The sequence below is a fragment of the Cyanistes caeruleus genome, unplaced genomic scaffold (assembly GCF_971803275.1).
Source record: "Cyanistes caeruleus unplaced genomic scaffold, bCyaCae1.hap1.1 HAP1_SCAFFOLD_65, whole genome shotgun sequence".
In the NCBI taxonomy this organism is placed as follows: Eukaryota; Metazoa; Chordata; class Aves; order Passeriformes; family Paridae; genus Cyanistes; species Cyanistes caeruleus.
Window position 1 is genome coordinate 2,492,256 of NW_028255884.1, and position 21,364 is coordinate 2,513,619.

Below are 21,364 nucleotides of genomic sequence, written 5' to 3' on the forward strand. Positions count from 1 at the left end.
TGGCTTGCTGGTGCAATTTTTACCCATTAGTTGTGGGGACAACCTAACTTTGGGTACTTGGTGGGTGCTCGACAAAGGACAAAGTGTGGCTGGGCCCAGGTGGGGAAGGGGGCAGGAAAGGAGGGTGGGGACAGTTTTTAGCTGGCTTCCTTCAGCTTTGGGGAAAGACATTTTTTTTTCCTGGGTCGCGGATCTACTGCGGTAGAGAGAAGGGAATTTCGCCATCACCCAGATGGAGCTGCTGCTGCTTCTCCTTCTCCCCTCTTTGTTGGTGGCCTCGCACCCCCTGTCCTGCCGGGATGTGTGGCAGTGCCAGGCACCGCCGCGGAGCTGCTGATCCACCTCAGCCACCAGCCCAGGATCTCAGCTCATCCCTGCTGTTCCAGCTGAGTGTTCCTCAGAGCCCTGCAGGAGCACCGGGACTGCCCGCCCGAGGGGTTTGTGAAACAAAGCCTCTCCTCCATCCCATCTCAGCCGAGAAAGCTGTCACGGGGCCCCTGGTTCTGTTTTCTTGCTAATGCTGTACTTATTGTTGTTTGTTTGCCTGCTTATATTAGTAAAGAACTGTTATTCCTACCCCCAGATCTCTGCCTAAAAGCCCCTTGATTTCAAAGTTATAATAATTGGGAGGGAGGTGGTCTACATTCTTTCATTCCAAGGGAGGCTCCTGCCCTCCCTGGGAGACACCTGTCTTCTAGATCTGAGACACTGGTTTTAGTCAGAAGCATCAGTGACCAGAAGTTGTATTTCTTTTGGTTTGGTCACATCTTTGTTCCTTCTCAGTATACAGGCTGGGCTGCGGGGTGTCCTCATTTGCTGCATTTTCTGAGTTCCTCTTGGATCCTTTGAGCACCAGATTGTGCCATCTGAGGATCCTTTGTGCTCCTTGGTTGTTGCAGTCCGCAACCTCAGGATCTCGTCCAGGGAAGCAACAGGATTCTGGGGACCAGCATGGAGCACCAACGAGACAGGCCTTTGTTCATGAAGCCATTTATTCAGCACGAGAACAAACTCAGATCCAGAAGAAAGAACCACGAAGAGAGGCCAAACAGGGGTTTTTGAGGGACAGAACTTTTGAGGGTCTCCACCCTTGAGGGTGGAGTTCAGGGTCAGGGACCACTAGAAACACAGCAAGGGAGAAACCCCCCAGGGACTCAAATCCAATCAAAAGACCTGGGCTGCCCTTCACAAGGGGTTTGGGGTGGGACAGTGTAACTCTTTGTCTTCCTCGAGGCATATGGCCACACTTGGTGACCCAGGAGAACCTTGCAGGCGGTTTTTGGGGGAGCTGCTGCTGTGATGTCACAGGAACGTTGCCGTGTCCTTGTGGTGTTCCCGTTGCTGTGGGGCACAGAGGCCTCAGTGTCAGAGCGGCTCTGGGCACCTGCTCATTGCCTGAGGATCCTCCTGCCCGAGGCATTCTCAGCAGCCAGCCCAGCCCCTGACGGGTGTCCTTCTGTCCTGGCAGGGGGACAGACAGTCTGCAGGTGTGTGCAGCACAGCCAAAATGATCCAGCAAGTGGTTGCTGCAGTTTGCACTCTGCACTCTGTGGCTTCTGATGGGTATTTTTTAACCCACTGGGCCCCTAAGTCGAGGATTTCCCCAGGTGCACCATATGTGCCTTTGGGATTGCTGTGGGCTTCCTGTTCTTCCTTTGGAACAGAGGTGATTTTGAAAGAAAATTGCCATTAAGATGCCATTTATTTGGGAAAGGTCTTGCCAACAACTTCTTAGGGGTTGTTTTTGGCCAGCAGGGTGTGCACAGCATTTGGAATGGAGCCTGGGGGGGTTCTGTTCCCCAAGAGGAGAGTCTGTGGCAGTGAACCCTGGCATTCCTCCCTCCGTTTGCTGATCCAGCCAAAAACTGGACACAGCCTTGTATTTTGTGCTGTTTTCTTGCTTGCTGTGCTATCCAAAAGGACTGTGGCTCCAGGAGGGAAGTTGTGAAAGCAAAATGCTCTCTTGGCATTGACTTGTTGTGTGGGATTTTCCAGCAGAGGCAGCTTTTTCTCCTAACAGCATCTGGTTCAGGTGAAGGTCCCCTCACACATGGACACTGCACAGCTCCTTCTTCAGTGAGCAGGAAAGGAACCTTTGGTGTTCAGAGATCCCAGCTGTTCCCTTTCAACACCATCATGAGCCCAGTAAGCTCCAGTATGATCCTTGTCACAAGGCAGCACTCCCAGGATGGTCCCAGTTGCCTCTGACTAGATCAACCCAGTCAGTCCCAGTATGATGCCATTGGCTCCCAGCATGCTCCCAGTTGCTCCCAGTCACCCCCAGTATGGGGGATGATGTGCATGGTGTGTTCCCAGTCATTCTCAGATACTCCTAGTATGAGTCCAGTCACTCCCAGTATGATCCAAAATTGGATTGCTGGGAGGCCTCATGGAATCCTGGAGACCATTGTGACACTCTAGGGCCCCATGGAACCGTGGTGACACCAGGTTGCCTGGGAGTGTTGATGTGCTGCAGGGTAGGAGGGCTCTGCACAGGGAGCTGGACAGGCTGGATCCAGGGCCCAAACCCAACAAGGTGAGGTTTAACAAGTCCAAGTGCCAGGCCCTGCACTTTGGCCACAACAACCCCTGCAGTGCTCCAGGCTGGGGACAGAGTGGCTGGACAGCAGCCAGGCAGAAAGGGAGCTGGGGCACTGATGGACAGCAGGCTGGGCATGAGCCAGCAGTGTGCCCAGGTGGCCAAGGAGGCCAATGGCTCCTGGCCTGGATCAGGAACAGTGTGGCCAGCAGGAGCAGGGCAGGGATTCCTCCCCTCTACTCTGCACTGGTTGGGCAGCACCTCGAGTGCTGTGTCCAGTTCTGGGCCCCCAATTTAGGAAGGCCATGGAGGAGCTGGAGTGTGTCCAGAGAAGGGCAACAAGGCTGGTGAGGGGTCTGGAGCACAAGTCCTGTAAGTGATAGTAAAAGGTCTCAAAATCTTAGAAAATTCGGGGACTTAGAAAGGAAGTTAGGTTTGGAAAGGCCTTGGAAAAGTAGGCCCTGGGAAATGTTAGGCCTTGTACTTGCTAAAGATCAGGTCAAACTGCACCTGTGTAATCAGTATATGATCATGATACAATTGTTAGATATGATTGGATATAATTATTGCTTAAAGAACATGAGGAACAATGTTAGGGGGCATGGGGGGATCATGAGAAATCCATGCTTGGGTAAAAACAATGCTTACAATAGAACAGTGTAAGTTTAATAATTAATATGTAAGTTATATAATGATAGAGTATAAAAGATGTTCAGTTCCAAACCAAGATGGGTCAGATTTGGTACTGTGTACCCCTGACACCCAGAGCTCTTAATAAAGCACCTGCATATGATCATTTGTGATTATGTGTGTTCCTGAACACTAACCATTTCATCAAATTTTCCAGGAATTTTGTGAGATATTTGTGGGATGTTTCTGGAATTTGGTGGGATTTTGAGAAGATTTAGGGAATTTAGTGGAATGTTTCTGGAATTTTTTGGGATGTTTCTGGAATTTGGTAGGGTTTTGAGAAGACATGAAGAATTTTGAGGTATTTTTTAGATTGTGTGGAAATTCATAATAGTTTTGTGGGATGTGTATGGAATTTTGTGGGACTTCTTTGGAATGTTGTGGAATTTTCTTAAATTTTGTGGGATTTTGAGGAGACTTGAAGAATTTTGAGGGATTTTTCTTAGAATGTGTGGAAATCTGTGGAGATTTTTTGGGATGCTACTGGAATTTGGTGGGGTTTTGAGAAGATTTCTGCAGTTTTGTGGTATTTTTTTCAGGAATTTTGAGGGATTTTGAGGAGACTTGAATTTTGTAGGATATTTCTTAAATTTTGTGGAAATTTGTGGAGATTTTGTGGGATGTTTCTGGAATTTGGTGGGGTTTTCAGAAAATTTAGGGAATTGTGTGGGATTTTTCTGCAATTTAGTGGGATTTTTCTGGAATTTTGTAGGATATTTTGGAGATTTTCTGAGAGTTTTGTGGAATTTTGAGGAGACATGAAGAATTTTGAGGTATTTTCTTAGGTTTTTGTGGAAATGTGTGGGGATTTTGTGGGATGTTTCTGGAATTTGTTGGGCTTTTGAAAAGATTTCCACAATTTTCTGGGATTTTTCTGCAATTTTGTGGGATTTTGTGGAGACTTGAAGAATTTTGTGGGATGTTTCTGGAATTTTGTGGGACTTTTTTGGAATGTTGTGGAATTTTCTTGAATTTAGTGGGATTTTGAGGAGACTTGGAGAATTCTGAGGGATTTTTCTTATAATGTGTGGAAATTTGTGGAGATTTTGTGGGATGTTTCTGGAATTTGTCAGGCTTTTGAGAAAATTTAGGGAATTTTGTGGGATGTTTCTAGAATTTTGTGGGATGTTTCAGGAATTTGGTAGGATTTCTGTGGTATTTTGTGGGATTTTTGTGGAATTTTGAGGGATTTTGAGGAGACTTGAAGAATTTTGAGGTATTTCTCTAGATTGTGTGGAAATTTGTAATAATTTTGTGGGATGTGTCTGGAATTTTGTGAAATATTGGGGAGACTTGAAAAATTTGGGGGTCCCACTCAACGTGTCCGTGCACCCCCAGATTTCTTCCACAGCCCCCCTGTGATGGTGGAGGGTGGGGGCCGAGTGCTGGTGCCCCCCTGCCTGCAGCAGATCCAGCGGTGAGGGCAGTTCGGGGGGTCCCTCAGCATTTGGGGTCCCTGGGATTTGGGGTGACCCCCCGGGCCCCCCAGGATCTCCCTGAACACGCTGACGCTGCCCATGGGCAGTGAGAAGGTTCAAACCCGGCACGGGGTCCCCAGCACTGCCACCCGCATTGCCCAGGTACCCCCAAACCTGCCGAGAACCCCCAAACCCCCCGGGACACCCCAACCTCCCCTGATCCCAAACACAGCCCTGGATGCTCCAAAAACTCCCCAAGACTGCAAAACTCCATACAGACCCCCCAAAACCCTTGCAGGACATCAAAATTCCCACAACACCTCCCCAGACCCCCTCAAGAAGGTTCATACGTGGCATGGGGTCCCCATCTCCATCACCAGCTGGCATCCCAAAACAGCCTTGGGACCCCCAATTCCACCCCTGGGATCGCCCAAATTCTCTCATCAGGACCCCTTGAGAACCCCCCAAAAACCACCATGGCCCCAAAACACCCAGAACTTCCGAAAATCCCCAGGAACTCCTCACCAAGGTTTATACCCAGCATGAGGACCCCATCGCCTTCATCGGCATCACCCAGGTACCCCCAAATCCCTCCCGGGACCCCCAACCCCTCCCGGGCTCCACTGCCGGAACCAACGGGAGCGGTGTTGCCCTTTTAAGAGGAGTTACAGTGGGACCCGACAACACCGGGGGCCCTTAAAGCGGCCATGGTAGAGAGAACCCCCAAAATCCACCCTGGGGGACAAAACATCCCCTACAGGGGCTTGGGGTGGGGACACCCCTAAAAATATCACTTAAAGCCGTCATGATCCCCCCTCAAAAGGGGCTTGTGGGGCTGCGGCCGCACAAACACCCTAAAATGGGGAGGAAAAAACAACCCTGTAGTGGTGGGATCCCCCCCAAAAAACCTGAAAAAGAGAAAAACTCCTCTTGAGAGGGGCCTGAAGACCCTGAAAGGCCCTGGAAGAGGGACAAGATCCCCTCCTGTGCTGGGGCCTCCCCGAGCCGGGAACTCTCCCGTTCCTGCACTCGGGGGAGCCCCGAACGACGGCGGCTCCTGGGCTGAGCCCCCCTCAGCCGGGGCTGCGGGGGGAACTGGGGGGGCTGGGACGGGGCTTGGGGCTCCTGGGGTGAACTGGGGGACCCTCAGTGCTCCCACCTCCCCCTGTTCCCCTGTCCCGCCCCGTTCCCATTGTTCCCCCAAACCTCCGCTGCCCCCAGCTCGGTTTGGGGGGGACCCAGCCCTTTCCCATCGTGTCCCGGCCCGGCCCCGCTCACCCGAGGGCTCCGAACCACGCCCAGGGACAGAGGAGGGACAGAGGGGGAGGAAGAGGAGGGACAGAGGAGGAGGAGGAAGAGGAGGAGCAGGAGGAGGAAGAGCTGGAGCAGGCAGAGGAGGCTCCACCTGCGCTCCCCGCTCTCTGCATCTGCAGCTCCTTCGGGACCATCGCCCCCCATCCCGCAGGTGCCCGGGGAGGGGGAGCTCGCCCCAAATCCCCCGGGGCTCCCTGGCTTTGGGGTTTTTGGGGGGGATGTTTGGGGATGGCAGGGCTCCAGAGCCGAGCCGCAGATGCCCCTCGGGGGCACCCCGGGGGTCCCCGGGAGGTGTTTTTGGGGGGTCCCGGTGGCGGTGGCGGCAGAGCCCCGGCAAAGGGGCCGGGGGGATGCGGGTCCGGCATGGCCGGGAAAGGGGTTCGGGGCTCCCGGTGCCGGCAGTGGCTGCTCCCAGCATTGCCCAGTTGCTCACCCCGTGTGGCTCCAGTTTCCTGTGATCCCCACGATAAGCCAAATCACTCCCGGTCATTCCCTATTAGAGTACAATTTGTCTCCATTTTATCCCATTTTCCACAGTTTTATCCCATTTTTGCTCTATTTTTTCTAATTTTATCCCATTTTCATAACAATTTTCCAAATTTTTGTCCTATTTTTTATTTTTCCCCAATTTTCCTCCTTTTATTTCCTTTTTCCCTCAATTTCCATTTTTTTATCTCATTTGTCCTCATTTTTTCCCAGTTTTTCTGATTTTTTTCCTATTTTTCCTCCATTTTTCCTCAAATCGTTCCCCATGTTTTCCTATTTTTCCCATTTTTTTTTCTGTTTTTAATCTATTATTTCCCCATTTTACCCTATTTTTGCTCCATTTCTTACCAGTTTTTTCCCCATGTTTACTCCTATTTTCCCCAATTTCTACCATTTTTCCCCCATTTTTGCCTCGTCTTACCCATTTTTATTCCCATTTTTATCCCAGTTTTCCTTATTCCCCCCCCCCCCATTTTTATCCTGGTTTTATCTCATTTTTCCACAATTTTATCCTAATTTTCTTCCCTTTCTTTCTCCCATTTTTCCCAATTTTTTCTCCATTTCCATCTCATTTTCCTCAAATTTTTCCTATTTTTATCCCATTTTTTCCCTATTTTTTCCCCATTGTTCCTCATTTTCCTCTATTTTGCTCCATTTTTCCTCCCATTTTTCTCACTTTTCCCCCATATTTTTCTAATTTTCCCCAACTTTTCCCCATTCTTCCTCAATTTCTATCTTATTTTTCCCCATTTCCCATTATCTTCGCCATTTAATTATCTCAAAAATTGAAATTTGGGGGAAAAATAGAAATTTTGGTGGGAAAAAAGGGTGCTTTGGGGGCAAAACTCCATGAATTTGAATCACAGCTTTCCCGTGATTTTTCCATGATTTCCAGCTGGAAGGAGGCGTGGGGTTCATGTGAACATTCTGGAAGCTGGAATAGGACCAGGCTATCAACCTTCCCAAAAATTTTGACCAGCTCTTCTGAAATTCCACCTTTCCCCACTCCCTGGATTCCCAGATCTGGAAATTCTTCTACAACCTCCCAGGCACGCAATTCCCAAAATTCCATGGAAAAATGGGATAGGGGGATTTCATCCTGTTCTTTTCCTGATTTTCCCCAATTTTTTTCTCTCTTTGTTTTTTTTCTTATTTTTTCCTGATTTTTCCCTCATTTTCCCCTGAATTTTTCCCATTTTTTTCCCCATTTTTTCCTGATTTTTTCCTCTTCTTTTCCCAAAGTTTTCTGTCTTTTTCCCAACTTTTTCTCCAATTTTTCTGTAATTTTTCTGGTTTTTCCCATTTTTTTCACGATTTTTTCCCCTGTTTTACCCATTTTCTTTTCCTGATTTTCCTGCAATTTTTTTCTTTTTCTTTTTTTTTTTTTTATTTTTTTCCCTGATTTTTTTCCCTGATTTTTTTCAGGTTTTATTCCCTTTTTCTTTTCCTGATTTTTTTCCTCATTTTTCAAACAATTTTTCTCGAATATTTTTAAAATTTTTTTCCTGATTTTTCCCTCTGATTTGTCCCAATATTTCCCCTTTTTTTTCCTAATTTTTCCTGATTTTTTCCTGTTTGTTTCCTTGATATTTCTTGGTTTTTTCCCAATTTTTTTCCCATTTTTCCAAAGTTTTTTCCCTCACTTTCTTTTCCTGATTTTTAACTTGATTTGTTTCCTTGATTTTTCCCAGTTTTTTCCCAGTCTTCTTCCTCTTTCTTTTTCTGGTTTTTCCCTGTTTTTTCCCAATTCTTTTCCTAAATTTTTTTCTTGATTTTTCCCCATTTTTTCCTGACTTTTCCCTCTTCTTTTCGCAATTTATTCCTCATCGTTCCCCAATTTTTTTCACAATTTGTCCCTGATTTTGCCCTGTATTTCCTAATTTTTTTACTGATTTTTCCTGATTTTTTCCAGGTTTCTTCCCTCTCTTTTCTTGATTTTACCCAATTTTTTCTCAATATTTTTCCTGATTTTCCCTTATTTTTTTTCATAATATTTTCAATGAATTTTTTTTATTTTCCTGATTTTTTTTGCAATTTTTTCCCATTTTTTTTCCTCAAACTTTTCCTTGATTTTTGTGTTTTTTCCTTTTTTTCCCATTTTTTTCCAGATTTTTCCCTTATCCTTTCCCTAATTTTTCTGGTTTTCCTCAATTCTTTCCTGATTTTTTTTCATTATTTTTTTTCTGATTTTTCCAGATATTTTTATCCTTTTCCATTTCATTTCCCTGATTTTCCCGTGATTTTCCTTTTTTTCCACATTTTTTCTCTGATTTTTTCCCAATTATTTTCCAGATTTTTTTGCAATTTTTTTTCTCAAATATTTTTGGTTTTTCCTTCATTTTTCCAGTATTTTTCCTAATTTTTTCCTGATTTTTCCCAGGGTCTTTTCGGCTTTCTTTTCCTGATATTTTCCCTGATTTCTCACAATTTTTCACAATTTTTTTAATGTATTTCCCACTTTTTTCTGATTTTTCTATTTTCCTTTTCCAATTCATTTCTAGCTTTTTCCCAATTTCTTCTCAAATTTTCCTAGTTTTTACCTGATTTTTCCTGTGATTTTTCCTATTTCTTTCCAGATTTTATTCCTCTTTCTTTTATGGATCTTCCCCAATTTTTCCAAGTTCTTTCCCAGTTTTTTTCCTGATTTCCCCAATATTCTTTCCAATTTTCCCTGGTTTTTCCTGATTTTTCCCCCATTTTTTCTGATTTTTCCCAAATTTTTTTCCACTTTCTTTTCCTGACTTTTTTCCCCAATTTTTCCCCATTTTTTCCTTGAGTTTTCTCTTTTTTTCCCCCCCAAATTTTTCCTGGTTTTCCCCAATTTTTTCAAATTTTCCCATTTTTCCCAAATTTTTCCCAATTTTTTCCTGATTTTCCCCTGATGTTTTTGGATTTCACCCTGATATTTTTCTGGTTTTTCCCTGAATTTTCCCTTCCATTTTCCTTGAATTTATCCTGGGGTTTTTTTCGTTTTTTCCCCAATTTTCCAGTTTCCTTCACACTCCCAGTCTGATCCCAGTCACTCCCAGTCTGATCCCAGTCACTCCCAGTCTGATCCCAGTCACTCCCAGGATGAGGCCAGTGGCCCCCAGTTGCTCCCTGGCAGTGCCAGTGTGACCCCAGTAGCCTCCAGTGTGATCCCTGGGACTCCCTGTCTCTCCCAGTATATCCCAGTCAGCCCCAGCACGCTCCCAGTCATTCCCAGCTCCTCCCAGTTGCTCTCAGCATGATCCCAGTTGTTCCCAGCCACTCCCAGTCAATCCCAGTATGATTCCAGTCCCCTCAGTGGGATCCCAGTCCCCCCCAGCATGGGCCCAGCTGCTCCCAGTATGATCCCAGTATGATGTCAGTACACATCCAATACAGTTCCAGTCATTGCCAGTGTGATCACAGGATGATCCCAGTCCAAACCAGTTCCTGCCAGTGCTGCCACTCCTGGGATCCCCCAGCCCTCTCTGTGTTCCCCCCTCCCACATCTCCCCAGAGGAGCCCCAAGGGCTGGCAGTCCCCAGCCAGGGTCCCCAGCCAGCCCCAGGTTGGATCTGCAGCCCCCAATTTTCCCAGTTTCCCTCTCCTTTTCCCCGGGCCGGGTTCCCCCCGTCCCCAGCGGGTGGGAGCAGCGGAGAGCCCCGCGCTGCCCATCCCGACCTGTCCCGGCTCCATCCCCGCTCCTGCCGTGGGCTGTGAGGGGTTTGGGAACGGGGCACCGAGGGTGTCACTGCTCCTGGGGGAGGAGGAGGAGGGATGGAAAAGGAGGGATGAAGAAGGAGAGAGAGAAGGGATGGAAGTAGGAGAAGAAGCTGGCGTTAGGGAGGAAGAAGAAGAGGAGGGACAAAGGAGGATCATGGAAAGGAGGAGGAAACATGAGGACGAGCACTCCCTGAATTCACAGCCCCTTGTCACCCATGGGATCCCACCCGTGGGATCATCACCCCCTATCCCAGCAATGACCAGGGAGGGGGAGCTTGATCCAGATATCCTGGGGGGTGCCTGGGTTGAGTTTTTCTGGGGGAATGTTTGGAGAATGAAGAACTCCAAAGCTAAGCAGAAAATGCCCCTTGGGGGGACATTGGGGGGTCCTGGTGGCGGCTGCTCTCAGAGGCAGCCTGGGGGAGCAGAGCCCTGTGACTCCCAGGACCCCAAAGTGGGGAGCCCAGAGAGGGGGAGCGCCACAATTCACGGGACCCTCAACAGCCTGGAGAGGGGCAGGGGGGACTCCTTGGACCTTCTGCACCCCAAAGCAGAGAGTAAGGGGATAAGGGACCATAGGAATCCAAAAAGCCCCATCATTCCTAAATGAGGAGATGGAAACGGGGGGAACTTTTTGGATTCCAGGCACTCCCAGCAACCTGGGGTAGGCAGGGACCGAGCAGACAAAGGAACCCCAGTGCAAGCGTGACCCCCAGCAGCTGGGACGGGGGGAATCCCTAAACTGCAACTGGGAGAGAACAGAGATGGGGAACTCCTGGGAGGCATTTTCAGGGCTGAATTTTGATGTTTGGGAGGTTCTTATGGGCCCCAGATGCCCGGTGACTTCTAGAGATGAACTTGATCAGGAGGAACACCCTAACCCAATGTACTCATGCATTGTATATTTCCGGAAACAAGGATTTCTCATTCCCAAACCTTGGCCAGATGGAGAGGGCAGCTGGGATGAAGAGGAAGATGCCCCAGGACACCCAGGCAGGTGAGGAGGAAGTCAGTGCCCCTTTCCCCCTCTCTCCTGCTCCATCTCCCAGCCCAGCCTGGCCCCCGGCTGCAGGACAACCCCGCTGCCGACGCCGTCCTGCCGGGGACGCACTGGGGGGATCTCCTTCCCCTTCCCTCTGGCACGGAGGCAAATCCCATCCTCTCCTTGTCCTTGCTCCCCCAGACAAGGAGCTGAGGATGGAGACCAGGGAGGACAAATCCCTGGGGCAGAACCTCATGGAAGAGGCCATTTTGAGCAGCTCCACACCACAGGAACCCAATGGGGAGGAAAATCCCTGGAGATCCCGCCGGAGGAGGGGCTCCAAACCCATCCCAGGGTGCTCTGAGGAGGAAAGACCCACCCTGTGCCGGGAAGGTGGCCGGAGATCCAGCCAGGGCTCTGAGCTGGTGGTCCATGAGCAGCTTCAGGATGGGGAGAAGCCCTACAAGTGCTTGGAGTGTGGGAAGAGCTTCAGGTCGAGCACCAAACTGATCTGCCACCAGATGATCCACACTGGGGAATGGGCCTACGAGTGTGGGCAATGTGGGAAGGGCTTCAGCTTTAACTCGCAACTCATCCGTCACCAGCGCATCCACACTGGGGAGAGGCCCTACGAGTGTCCTGAGTGTGGGAAGAGGTTTCAGAGGAGCTCCCATCTCCTCAGGCACCAGCGGATTCACACGGATGAGAGGCCCTTCCGCTGCCCCAAGTGCAGGAAAGGCTTCAAGCAAAATTCCCACCTCTTCAGGCACTGGCACATCCACACTGGGGAGAGGCCCTACAAGTGTTCCGAGTGTGGGAAGAGGTTTCAGACCAGCTCCACTCTCCTCGTGCACCAGCGGATTCACACGGATGAGAGGCCTTTCCGCTGCCCTGACTGTGGGGAGGGCTTCAAGCAAAACTCCCACCTCATCAGGCACCGGCGCATCCACACTGGGGAGAGGCCCTATGAGTGTGGGGAATGTGGGAAAAGCTTCAGCCAGAGCTCCAGCCTGATCAGCCACCAGAGGATCCACACCGGAGATCGGCCCTATGAGTGTGAGGAATGTGGGATGACCTTCAGCCGGAGGTCCCACCTCATCATCCACGAGCGCATCCACACAGGGGAGAGGCCCTACGAGTGTCTCCAGTGTGGGAAGAGGTTTCAGACCAGCTTCACTCTCCTCCTGCACCAGCGGATTCACACAGATGAGAGGCCTTTCCGCTGCCCCGACTGTGGGGAGGGCTTCAAGCGAAACTCCACCCTCATCACCCACCGGCGCATCCACACTGGGGAGAGGCCCTACAAGTGTGGGGAATGTGGGAAGAGCTTCTCAGACAAATCTAGCTTGGCCAGACACCAACGGAGGCACCAGTAAGGGAAGCCCTGTAAATGCCCCAAGTGCAGGAAGAGCTTTGTGCATTGCTCCAGTTTCATCCCCCCTTGGAGGACCGACGTTGGGCAGAGACCTGGTGATCCATGTTCCCTGTGATCCATACTGGGAAGACACCTGTACCTTTTCCTGCCTGTGGCAATAACATAATGTGGGATCAAAGAATGTGAGGGTCTGGCCATGCAACAAAAACTGAAAACCACACTCGGCTGACCAGCGCTGCTTCTCTTCCCCCTCCCCCCTCCACCGCGGCCTGGTCGGCCTGGAGAGGGGGGAGGAGGCCGAGACAGAGCCTTGTTACCTCTTCAAACGCCAGAAACCAGAGAGGGCAAGAGAATTCTGTCTGTACTTCTTAAGGGGGTGTTTACAAGTTGAATTCACTTTTTAATGGTCAGATCTGCTGTCAATTCTTGGAAATGACCGATAATTGGTCAGGAGGAAAAACTCCCATCAGCCACCAGCAGCTTCAACTTCCTCTCCCTCCAAGCTGTCTTAAAGGTAAAGCTACCCCATGACACCCTGTCATTATATTCAATCCCATCTCAGGTCATTGCCAGGAGCAGGAAAAGGACTCTCTCTCTCACCAGAGAAGGGTGTCCTTTCTTGGCAGGAGGAAATACGTGTCCAGGAAGAGTCAGTGGTGTTTTAGTTTTCCCTGTGAATGGTCTTATCCTTTCTGTTACCAAAATTGTTTCTGTTCCTGTTTTTGCCTTATCTCGTTGCTGTTCTCAATAAATTCTTCTTATTCCAGCATGGGATCTTTGCCTTTTGTGCTTTCCATGGGAGGTGGGAGGGAAGCGAGCAGCAGCGCAGTTTCAGCAGGAGCAGGAAATTGGGGAATGCCATTCCTGAAGCCCAGCCCATGGAAACCGAGCATCCCAGCTGGTGCCAGGCCTGGTTGCCATGGCAGCAGCTTTGGGAGTGGGTCCCTGGCTGGGGGCTGCGGGAACCTCTTCCCTCTGGTGCCCAGGGACAGGAGTGGAGGGAGCGGCTGGAGCTGAGGCGGGCAGGTTTAGGCTGGATGTGAGGAAAAGGTTTTTCCCGCGAGGCTGCTGGGGCACTGAACAGGCTCCCCAGGGAAGGCTCCCAGCTCCAGGGCTGGCTGAGCTCCAGCAGCATTTGGCCAGCGCTGCCAGGCCCGGGCTGGGATTGTTGGGGTGTCCTGTGCAGGGCCAGCAGTTGGACTGGAGGATCCCCATGGCTCCCTCCCAACTCAGCCAATTCTGTGGCTCTGGGATCCCATGAGCCTGGGGATGGGACTGCAAATGGTTGCCATGGCAATGGGCTCTGGCTCCAGGCCTGAGTTGGTGTCCATGGCAACCACCCCTGGCATGGGGTCTCCATGGAGCTGCCAAGGGACTGATCATAGCAACAGGGGTTGTGATGGTTGTCATGGAAACAGACCATAACAATGGGGCAGATGTTGCCATGGGAACAGACCACAGCAGGGAGACAGCTCTGGTCAGGAGCAGCTCCTGAGCACAGCCCAGCAGGGCTGGGGCCCTGCCAGGGCAGCTCAGGGACACAGAGAGCAGCCCCAGACAGAGCTGCCAGGGGCTCAGCACTGGCAGGGGCTGTGGGATGTGCCAGAGGGGGCTGTGTCACAGCAGCACCTCTGTGGCTGTGTCCTGGAGCCCCAGAGCAGCTGTGATGTCAGAAAGGGGCTGTGTGACAGTTCCGAGTGGGTTGTGTGAAGTCACAGATGGGGCTGTGACATCACAGAGTTTGTTGTGTGAGGTCACTGAGCAGCTATGGCATCATAGAAGGGATTCTGTGACATCAGTAATCAGGCTGTGACATCATGACATGGCTGTATGATATCATAGACCTGGTTGTGAGGTCAAAGTATGTGCTGTGACATTACAGGGTATCTGACATCACAGAGATGGTTGTGTGACATCACTGATGGGGTTATGACATCATGAAGTTTACTCTGGCATCATAAAGGATGGTGTGAGACCATTGAGCAGAGACTGCCATCATCGAAGGTGGCTCTGTGAAATGACAGACCAGCATGTGACATCACAGAACAGACTGTGACATCACAGGTTGAATTTTTGACATCACAGTCTTCAGTGACATCACAGTACCGCTGTATGGCAACACATGATAACATCCCAGAGTTGGCTCACTTAACAGAGCACAAACTTAACAGGACTTCATTTATACCTTAACCTTAACTGAAACCTCAAATGTCACAATTTAGCAAAACAACAGCATTTACTGTATTTAACCTAATTTATAACCTATGACTTAGCAAATTTGCAGAGGAATAATACTAAACAGTATTTAAATTAGCTTATCATTTATATTAAACATAACAATGGAGCAAAAGAAGAACACTAGGCAGCATTTAGCTTAGCTTATACCTCGTGACTCAACCTTCCTCACAGGCCTGCCTGACTCAGATCTCCAAGGCACTCCAGCCCCTCCCAGAGCAGCATTTCTGCCCCATTTGCCAGGGCACAGCACTGGTGTGTGCACACAGACACAAAGAGGCAGTGCAAGGCAGCTGTGAGAAATTCCCCAGCAGGGCAGGGAAATGCTCCCTGCGGATGCTTTGGCATCTCCCCAGCGGGCCAAGGGCTGAGCCTGGAGGTGTGGGGGGATCGGCCCAGGCTCCGTCCTTGTTCGGGGATGCCCCGAGTGCAGCAAACGGGAGAGTTCCCGGCTCACAGAGGCCCCACTCCGAGGGAGGTGGCTGGCCCAGGAGAGCTGCAAGGGGCTCCTTTTGGAGCGCTGTTTGTAGGGCCCCAAGAGAGGGGCTTCAGGCACAGCAATGTTTCATCCTGGCCGCACTTGGCATCAACAGCTTTCTTTGCAAGGCTGAGAACAGGGATGTTGTGCCACGCAGGGAACAGGAACAGTTCCCAGGGCTGCTCCTGAAGCAAGCAGGAGCTGCTTGGGCAGCAGCAGTGCCTGGGAGCAGACAGTGTTTCTGATGAGCTGCAGAGGAGCTGAGCCCAGGGGCTGTTGGCCAAGGCCCAGGCCCAAGGAGCATTTCTCAGCTGGCAGGGCGGCCTGAGAAGGGGAGGGGGGAATGCACCAGCACAGGGCCCCATGGAACCAAGGATCCATTGTGACACTGTGGGGCACCATGAAATAAACAAAGCATTGTGACACTGTGAGGCCTCATGGAACCAGTGAGACCATTGTGGTCCCCACAGAACCAAGAGGACCATTGGGATACTGTGGGGCCTCGTGAAACCAAGAGGCCTTTGTGACACTGCAGGGCTGCATGGAACCAAAGGTCCAGGGTGACACTGAGGGGCCTCCTGTAATCAGTGGTCCAGGATGACACTGTGGAGCCAGAGGAGACCTTTGTGACACTGCAAACCACCAAGGTCCATTGTGACATTTCAGGCCTCATGGAACAGAGGAGTCACGTGACATTGAGGGGCCTGTGGAACCACAGAGACCATTGTGACACTGCAAGGCCTCATGGAATCGCTGGGACCATTGTGACACTGCAGGGCCTGATGGATCTTGAGGCCATTGTGACACTGTGGTACTCCATGGAATCAAGAGTCCACTGTGACACTGCAGGTCTTCTTATAATCAGTGCTCCACTATGACACTGCTGGATCCCATGGAATCACAGCACCATTGTGACACTGAAGGGCCCCATGGAAGTAAGGGTCCATTGTGACTCTATGGGGCCCCATAAAATCAAGGGAACACAGAACAGGTCTGGCTGGTTTGGCCTCCCAGGGGCCTCCTGACTGGTCCAACTGACCTTGACATGTTGAGGGTCTCTTCTCATCGGCTACTGAAACACTGGGGAAGGCACTGTGAGTTCCTCCCTATGGGAAAGAACTGTCCTGCTTCTCCAGGCATCCATGGCCAAAATTTAGATTCCACCTCCAACATTCCCTACATCCAAAGCCTGCTCCCAGATAAAATCTGCCATTACTGGCAAGTTGGGCTGGCTTTGGCCTCCTGATGTCCAGCTCTCACCTGCCTTCCAAACCCTGGGGCTCTGTGCTTTCCTTCCTATAGAAAAGAATTGTCCGTCTCAGCCAGGTGTCCATGACCAAAATTGGAATTCCACCTCCAGCTTTGCCTGTTGTGAGAGACTGGAGTAAATTGTTGGCTCGAAACATTTTGTGTTTCAAAGGGGAGGAAGGGGCAGTTCCAGCCTTGTCCTGCCCTGTAACCCCAGCACTGCACTGCCCTGGAACCCCAATCCCCCCAGAGCCTCTATCCCAGCCCTGCAGTGTCTGCCAGTCCCTGGCACACCAAAGGCAATGCTCCTCACCCACCTCTGGAGCCCCCAGACCAGCTCCTGAGTGACCAAATGATTGGAAATCCCACCTGGGGAATGGGCCCAGGAAGACCAAGGGGTATTTAAGGCTGAGCACAAGGCAAGCACACCTCTTGAGCCTACCTCCTCTTGGGATTTCTATCTGAACATTGCTGGAATCCAGGAGTTGTGTTGGGGGTTAGGTGTCCTTTTTTTTTCTGGCTTGCTGGTGCAATTTTTACCCATTAGTTGTGGGGACAACCTAACTGTGGGTACTTGGTGGGTGCTCGACAAAGGACAAAGTCTGGCTGGGCCCAGGCAGGGAAGGGGGCAGGAAAGGAGGGTGGGGACAGTTTTTAGCTGGCTTTCTTCGGCTTCGGGGAAAGACAATTTTTTTTCCTGGGTCGCGGATCTACTGCGGTGGAGAGAAGGGAATTTCGCCATCACCCAGATGGAGCTGCTGCTGCTTCTCCTTCTCCCCTCTTTGTTGGTGGCCTCGCACCCCCTGTACTGCCGGGACGTGTGGCAGTGCCAGGCACCGCCATGGAGCTGCTGATCCACCTCAGCCACCAGCCCAGGATCTCAGCTCATCCCTGCTGTTCCAGCTGAGTGTTCCTCAGAGCCCTGCAGGAGCACCGGGACTGCCCGCCCGAGGGGGTTTGTGAAACAAAGCCTCTCCTCCATCCCGTCTCAGCCGAGAAAGCTGTCACGGGCCCCCTGGTTCTGTTTTCTTGCTAATGCTGTAGTTATTGTTGTTTGTTTGCCTGGTTATACTAGTAAAGAACTGTTATTCCTATCCCCAGATCTCTGCCTAAAGGCACCTTGATTTAAAAACTATATTAATTTGGAGGGAAAGGGTCTACATTCTTTCATCCCAAGGGAGGCTCCGGCTCTCCCTAGCAGACACCTGTCTTCTAGAAATGAGACAAAATCTCCTCAATATCCTACTAATTTAAAAAAAAAATCCCACATAATTGCAGAAAAATCACACACAATTCCCTAAATCTTCTCAAAACCCTATCAAACTCCAGAAAAATCCCACGAAATCTCCACAAATTTCCACAAAAATTTAAGAAAAATCCCTCAAAATTCTTAAATTCTCAAAATACCAGAAAATAACGGAAAAATCCAAAAAAATTATATCAACTTTTGTAAAATCCCATAAAAATAAAAAAAAAAAATCCCTGAATCTTACCAAAACCCTACCAAATTCCACAAATATCTCACAAAATCTCCTGAATATCCCACAAAATACAAGAAAAATCCCACCAAATTGCAGAAAAATCCCATACTATTCCCTAAATGTTCTCAAAACCCTATCAAATTTCAGAAACATCCCAAAAAATCTCCACAAAATAGCACAAAATCTAAGAAAAATCCCTCACAATTGTTCAAGTCTCCTCAAAATCTCAAAAAAACCCAGAAAATTCCACAACAGTACAAAAAAATCCCACCAAATTCCAGAAACATCCCACCAAATCTCCACAAAATTCCACAAAATCTAAGAAACATCCCTCACAATTCATCAAGTCACCTCAAATTCTCTCAAGATTCCAGAAAAATATCTCACAAAATTCCCTAAATCTTCCAAAAACTCTAACAAATTCCAGAAACGTCCAACCAAATCTCCACAAAATTCCAAAGAAGCTAAGAAAAATCCCTCATAATTTTTCATGTCTCCTCAATATCCAACAAAATTCCAGAAAAATCCCACAAAGTGGCAGAAAGCTTCTCAAAAGCCCAACTAATTGCAGAAACATCCCAAAAAATCCCTACAAATTTCCACAAAATCGAAGAAAATACCTCAAAATCTTTCATGTCCCCTCAAAATCCCTGAAAATTCTAAAAAACTCCCACAAAATCTCCTCAATATTCTACCAAATTCAAGAAAAATCCCACCAAATTCAGAAAAATCCCATACAATTCCCTAAAGGTTCTCAAAACCCCACCCAATTCCAGTAATATCCCACAAAATCCCCCCACATTTACACAAAATCAACAAAAATACCTCAAAATCCTTCATGACTCCTCAAAATCCCACAAAATTCCACAAAACTTCCACAAAATCTCTTCAATGTTCAACAAAATTGAAGAAAAATCCCACCAAATTCAGAAAAATCCCACACAAATCATTAAATGTTCTGAAAACCCCAGCAAATTCCAGAAACATCCTACAAAACCCCCACAAATTTCCACAAAATCTAAGAAAATACCTCAAAATCCTTCATGTCTCCTCCAAATCCCTGAAAATTCTACAAAAAACCCTCCAAATCTCCTCAATATCCAGCCACATGCAAGAAAAATCACAACAAATTCCAGAAAAATCACACACAAATCATTAAATGTTCTCAAAACCCCAGCAAATTCCAGAAACATCCCAGCAAATCTCCACAAAATACAAAAAAATTCCACAACAGTACAGAAAAATCCCACAAAATACCAGAAACATCCCACCAAATCTAAACTAATTTCCACAAAATCCAAGAAAAATCCCTCAAAATTCTTCATGTCTCCTCAGAATCCCACAAAATTCAAGAAAAATCCCACAAAATTGCAGAAAGCTTCTCAAAATCCCAACTAATTGCAGAAACATCCCACAAAACCCCCACAAATTTCCACAAAACCTAAGAAAATACCTCAAAATCCTTCATGTCTCCTCCAAATCCCTCAAATTCTAAAAAACTCCCACAAAATCTCCTGAATATCCTACCAAATTCAAGAAAAATCCCACCAAATTCAGAAAAATCCCATACAATTCCCTAAAGGTTCTCAAAACCCCACCCAATTCCAGTAATATCCCACAAAATCCCCACTAATTTCCACAAAATCAAAAAAAATACCTCAAAATCCTTCAAGTCTCATCAAAATCCCTCAAAATTTCAGAAAAAACTCATACAATTCATTAAATGTTTGAAAAACCCCAGCAAATTCCAGAAACATCCGACCAAATCTCCACAAAATCCCACAAAATTGTAGAAAAATCCCACAAAATTGTAGAAAAATCCCACACAAATCATTAATTGTTCTCAAAACCCCACCAAATTCCAGAAACATCCCACCAAATCTCCACAAAATACAAAAAAATTCCACAACAGTACAAAAAAATCCCACAAAATACCAGAAACATCCCACAAAATCTAATTTCCAAAAAATCTAAGAAAAATCCCTCCCAATTCTTCAAGTCCCCTCAAAATACCAAAAAAATGCCACAAAATTGCAGAAATCTTCTCAAAACCCTACCAAATTCCAGAAACATCCCACCAAAATCCCCACAAATTTCAACGAAATAAAAGAAATTACCTCAAAACTAGATATGTCTCCTCAAAATTCCTCAAAATCCCACAAAACTCCCACAAAATCTCCTGAATATCCCACAAAATTCAAGAAAAATCCCACAAAATTCCAGAACAATCCCACAAAATTGCAGAAATCTTCTCAAAACCCCAGCAAATTCCAGAAACATCCCACCAAATCACCACAAAGTTCCACAAAATCTAAGAAACATCCCTCACAATTCATGTCTCCTCAAAATCTCACAAAATTCCAGAAAAAACTCCAACAAAACTGCAGAAAGGTTCTCAAAACGCCACCCAATTCCAGTAATATCCCACAAAATCCCCACTAATTTCCACAAAATCTAAGAGAATACCTCAAAATCCTTCATGTCTCCTCCAAATCCCACAAAATTCCACAAAACTTCCACGAAATCTCTTCAATGTTCAACAAAATTGAAGAAAAATCCCACCAAATTTTAGAAAAATCCCACACAAATCATTAAATGTTCTCAAAACCCCAGCAAATTCCAGAAACGTCCCACAAAATCCCCTCAAATTTCCACAGAATCTAAGAAAATCCGACCAAATCCTTCATGTCTTCTCAAAATCTCTCAAAATTCTACAAAAATCCCTCAAAATCTCCCCAATATCCTGCAAAATTCCAGAAACATCCCACCAAATCCCCACTAACTTCCACAAAATCAATGAAAATACGTCAAAATTCTTCATGTCTCCTCCAAATCCCTCAAAATTCCATAAAACTCCCACAAAATCTCCCTAATATCCTGAAACTTTCAAGAAAAATTGCACAAAATTGTAGAAAAAATCCCACACAAATCATTAATTGTTCTCAAAACCCCACCAAATTCCAGAAATATCCCACAAAATCCCCACACATTTACACAAAATCAACAAAAATACCTCAAAATCCTTCATGACTCCTCAAAATCCCACAAAATTCCACAAAACTCCCACAAAATCTCTTCAATGTTCAACAAAATTGAAGAAAAATCCCACCACATTCCAGAAAAATCCCACACAAATCATTAATTGTTCTCAAAACCCCACCAAATTCCAGAAACATCCTACAAAATCCCCACTAATTTCCACAAAATCTAAGAAAATACCTTAAAATCCTTCATGTCTCCTCAAAATCCCTCAAAATTCTACAAAAATCCCTCCAAATCTCCTCAATATCCAGCCACATGCAAGAAAAATCCCACCACATTCAAGAAAAATCCCACACAAATCATTAAATGTTCTCAAAACACCAGCAAATTCCAGAAACATCCCACCAAATCTCCACAAAATTCACACAAAATCCAAGAAAAATCCC

At 47.7% G+C, this 21,364-nt stretch overlaps 1 protein-coding gene across 1 annotated transcript; it reads left to right on the forward strand.

Annotated features, from left to right (window-relative positions):
• The first annotated feature begins 10,225 nt into the window (after nucleotides 1–10,225).
• LOC111922615 (uncharacterized) lies at nucleotides 10,226–13,263 on the forward strand. The gene is made up of 2 exons (XM_086872541.1): nucleotides 10,226–11,134; nucleotides 11,321–13,263. The coding sequence occupies exons 1-2, from the start codon at nucleotides 10,990–10,992 to the stop codon at nucleotides 12,493–12,495; spliced, it is 1,320 nt and encodes a 439-aa protein (XP_086728667.1). The 5' UTR covers nucleotides 10,226–10,989; the 3' UTR covers nucleotides 12,496–13,263.
• The last annotated feature ends 8,101 nt before the right edge of the window (nucleotides 13,264–21,364 follow it).

Excerpts from the sequence above, each read along its gene's own strand:
- LOC111922615 (XM_086872541.1), top strand. The coding sequence starts at position 10,990 with ATGAACTTGATCAGGAGGAACACCCTAACCCAATGTACTCATGCATTG. Across the intron at positions 11,135-11,320 it reads GCCCCAGGACACCCAGGCAG|ACAAGGAGCTGAGGATGGAG; the intron begins GTGAGGAGGAAG and ends TTGCTCCCCCAG.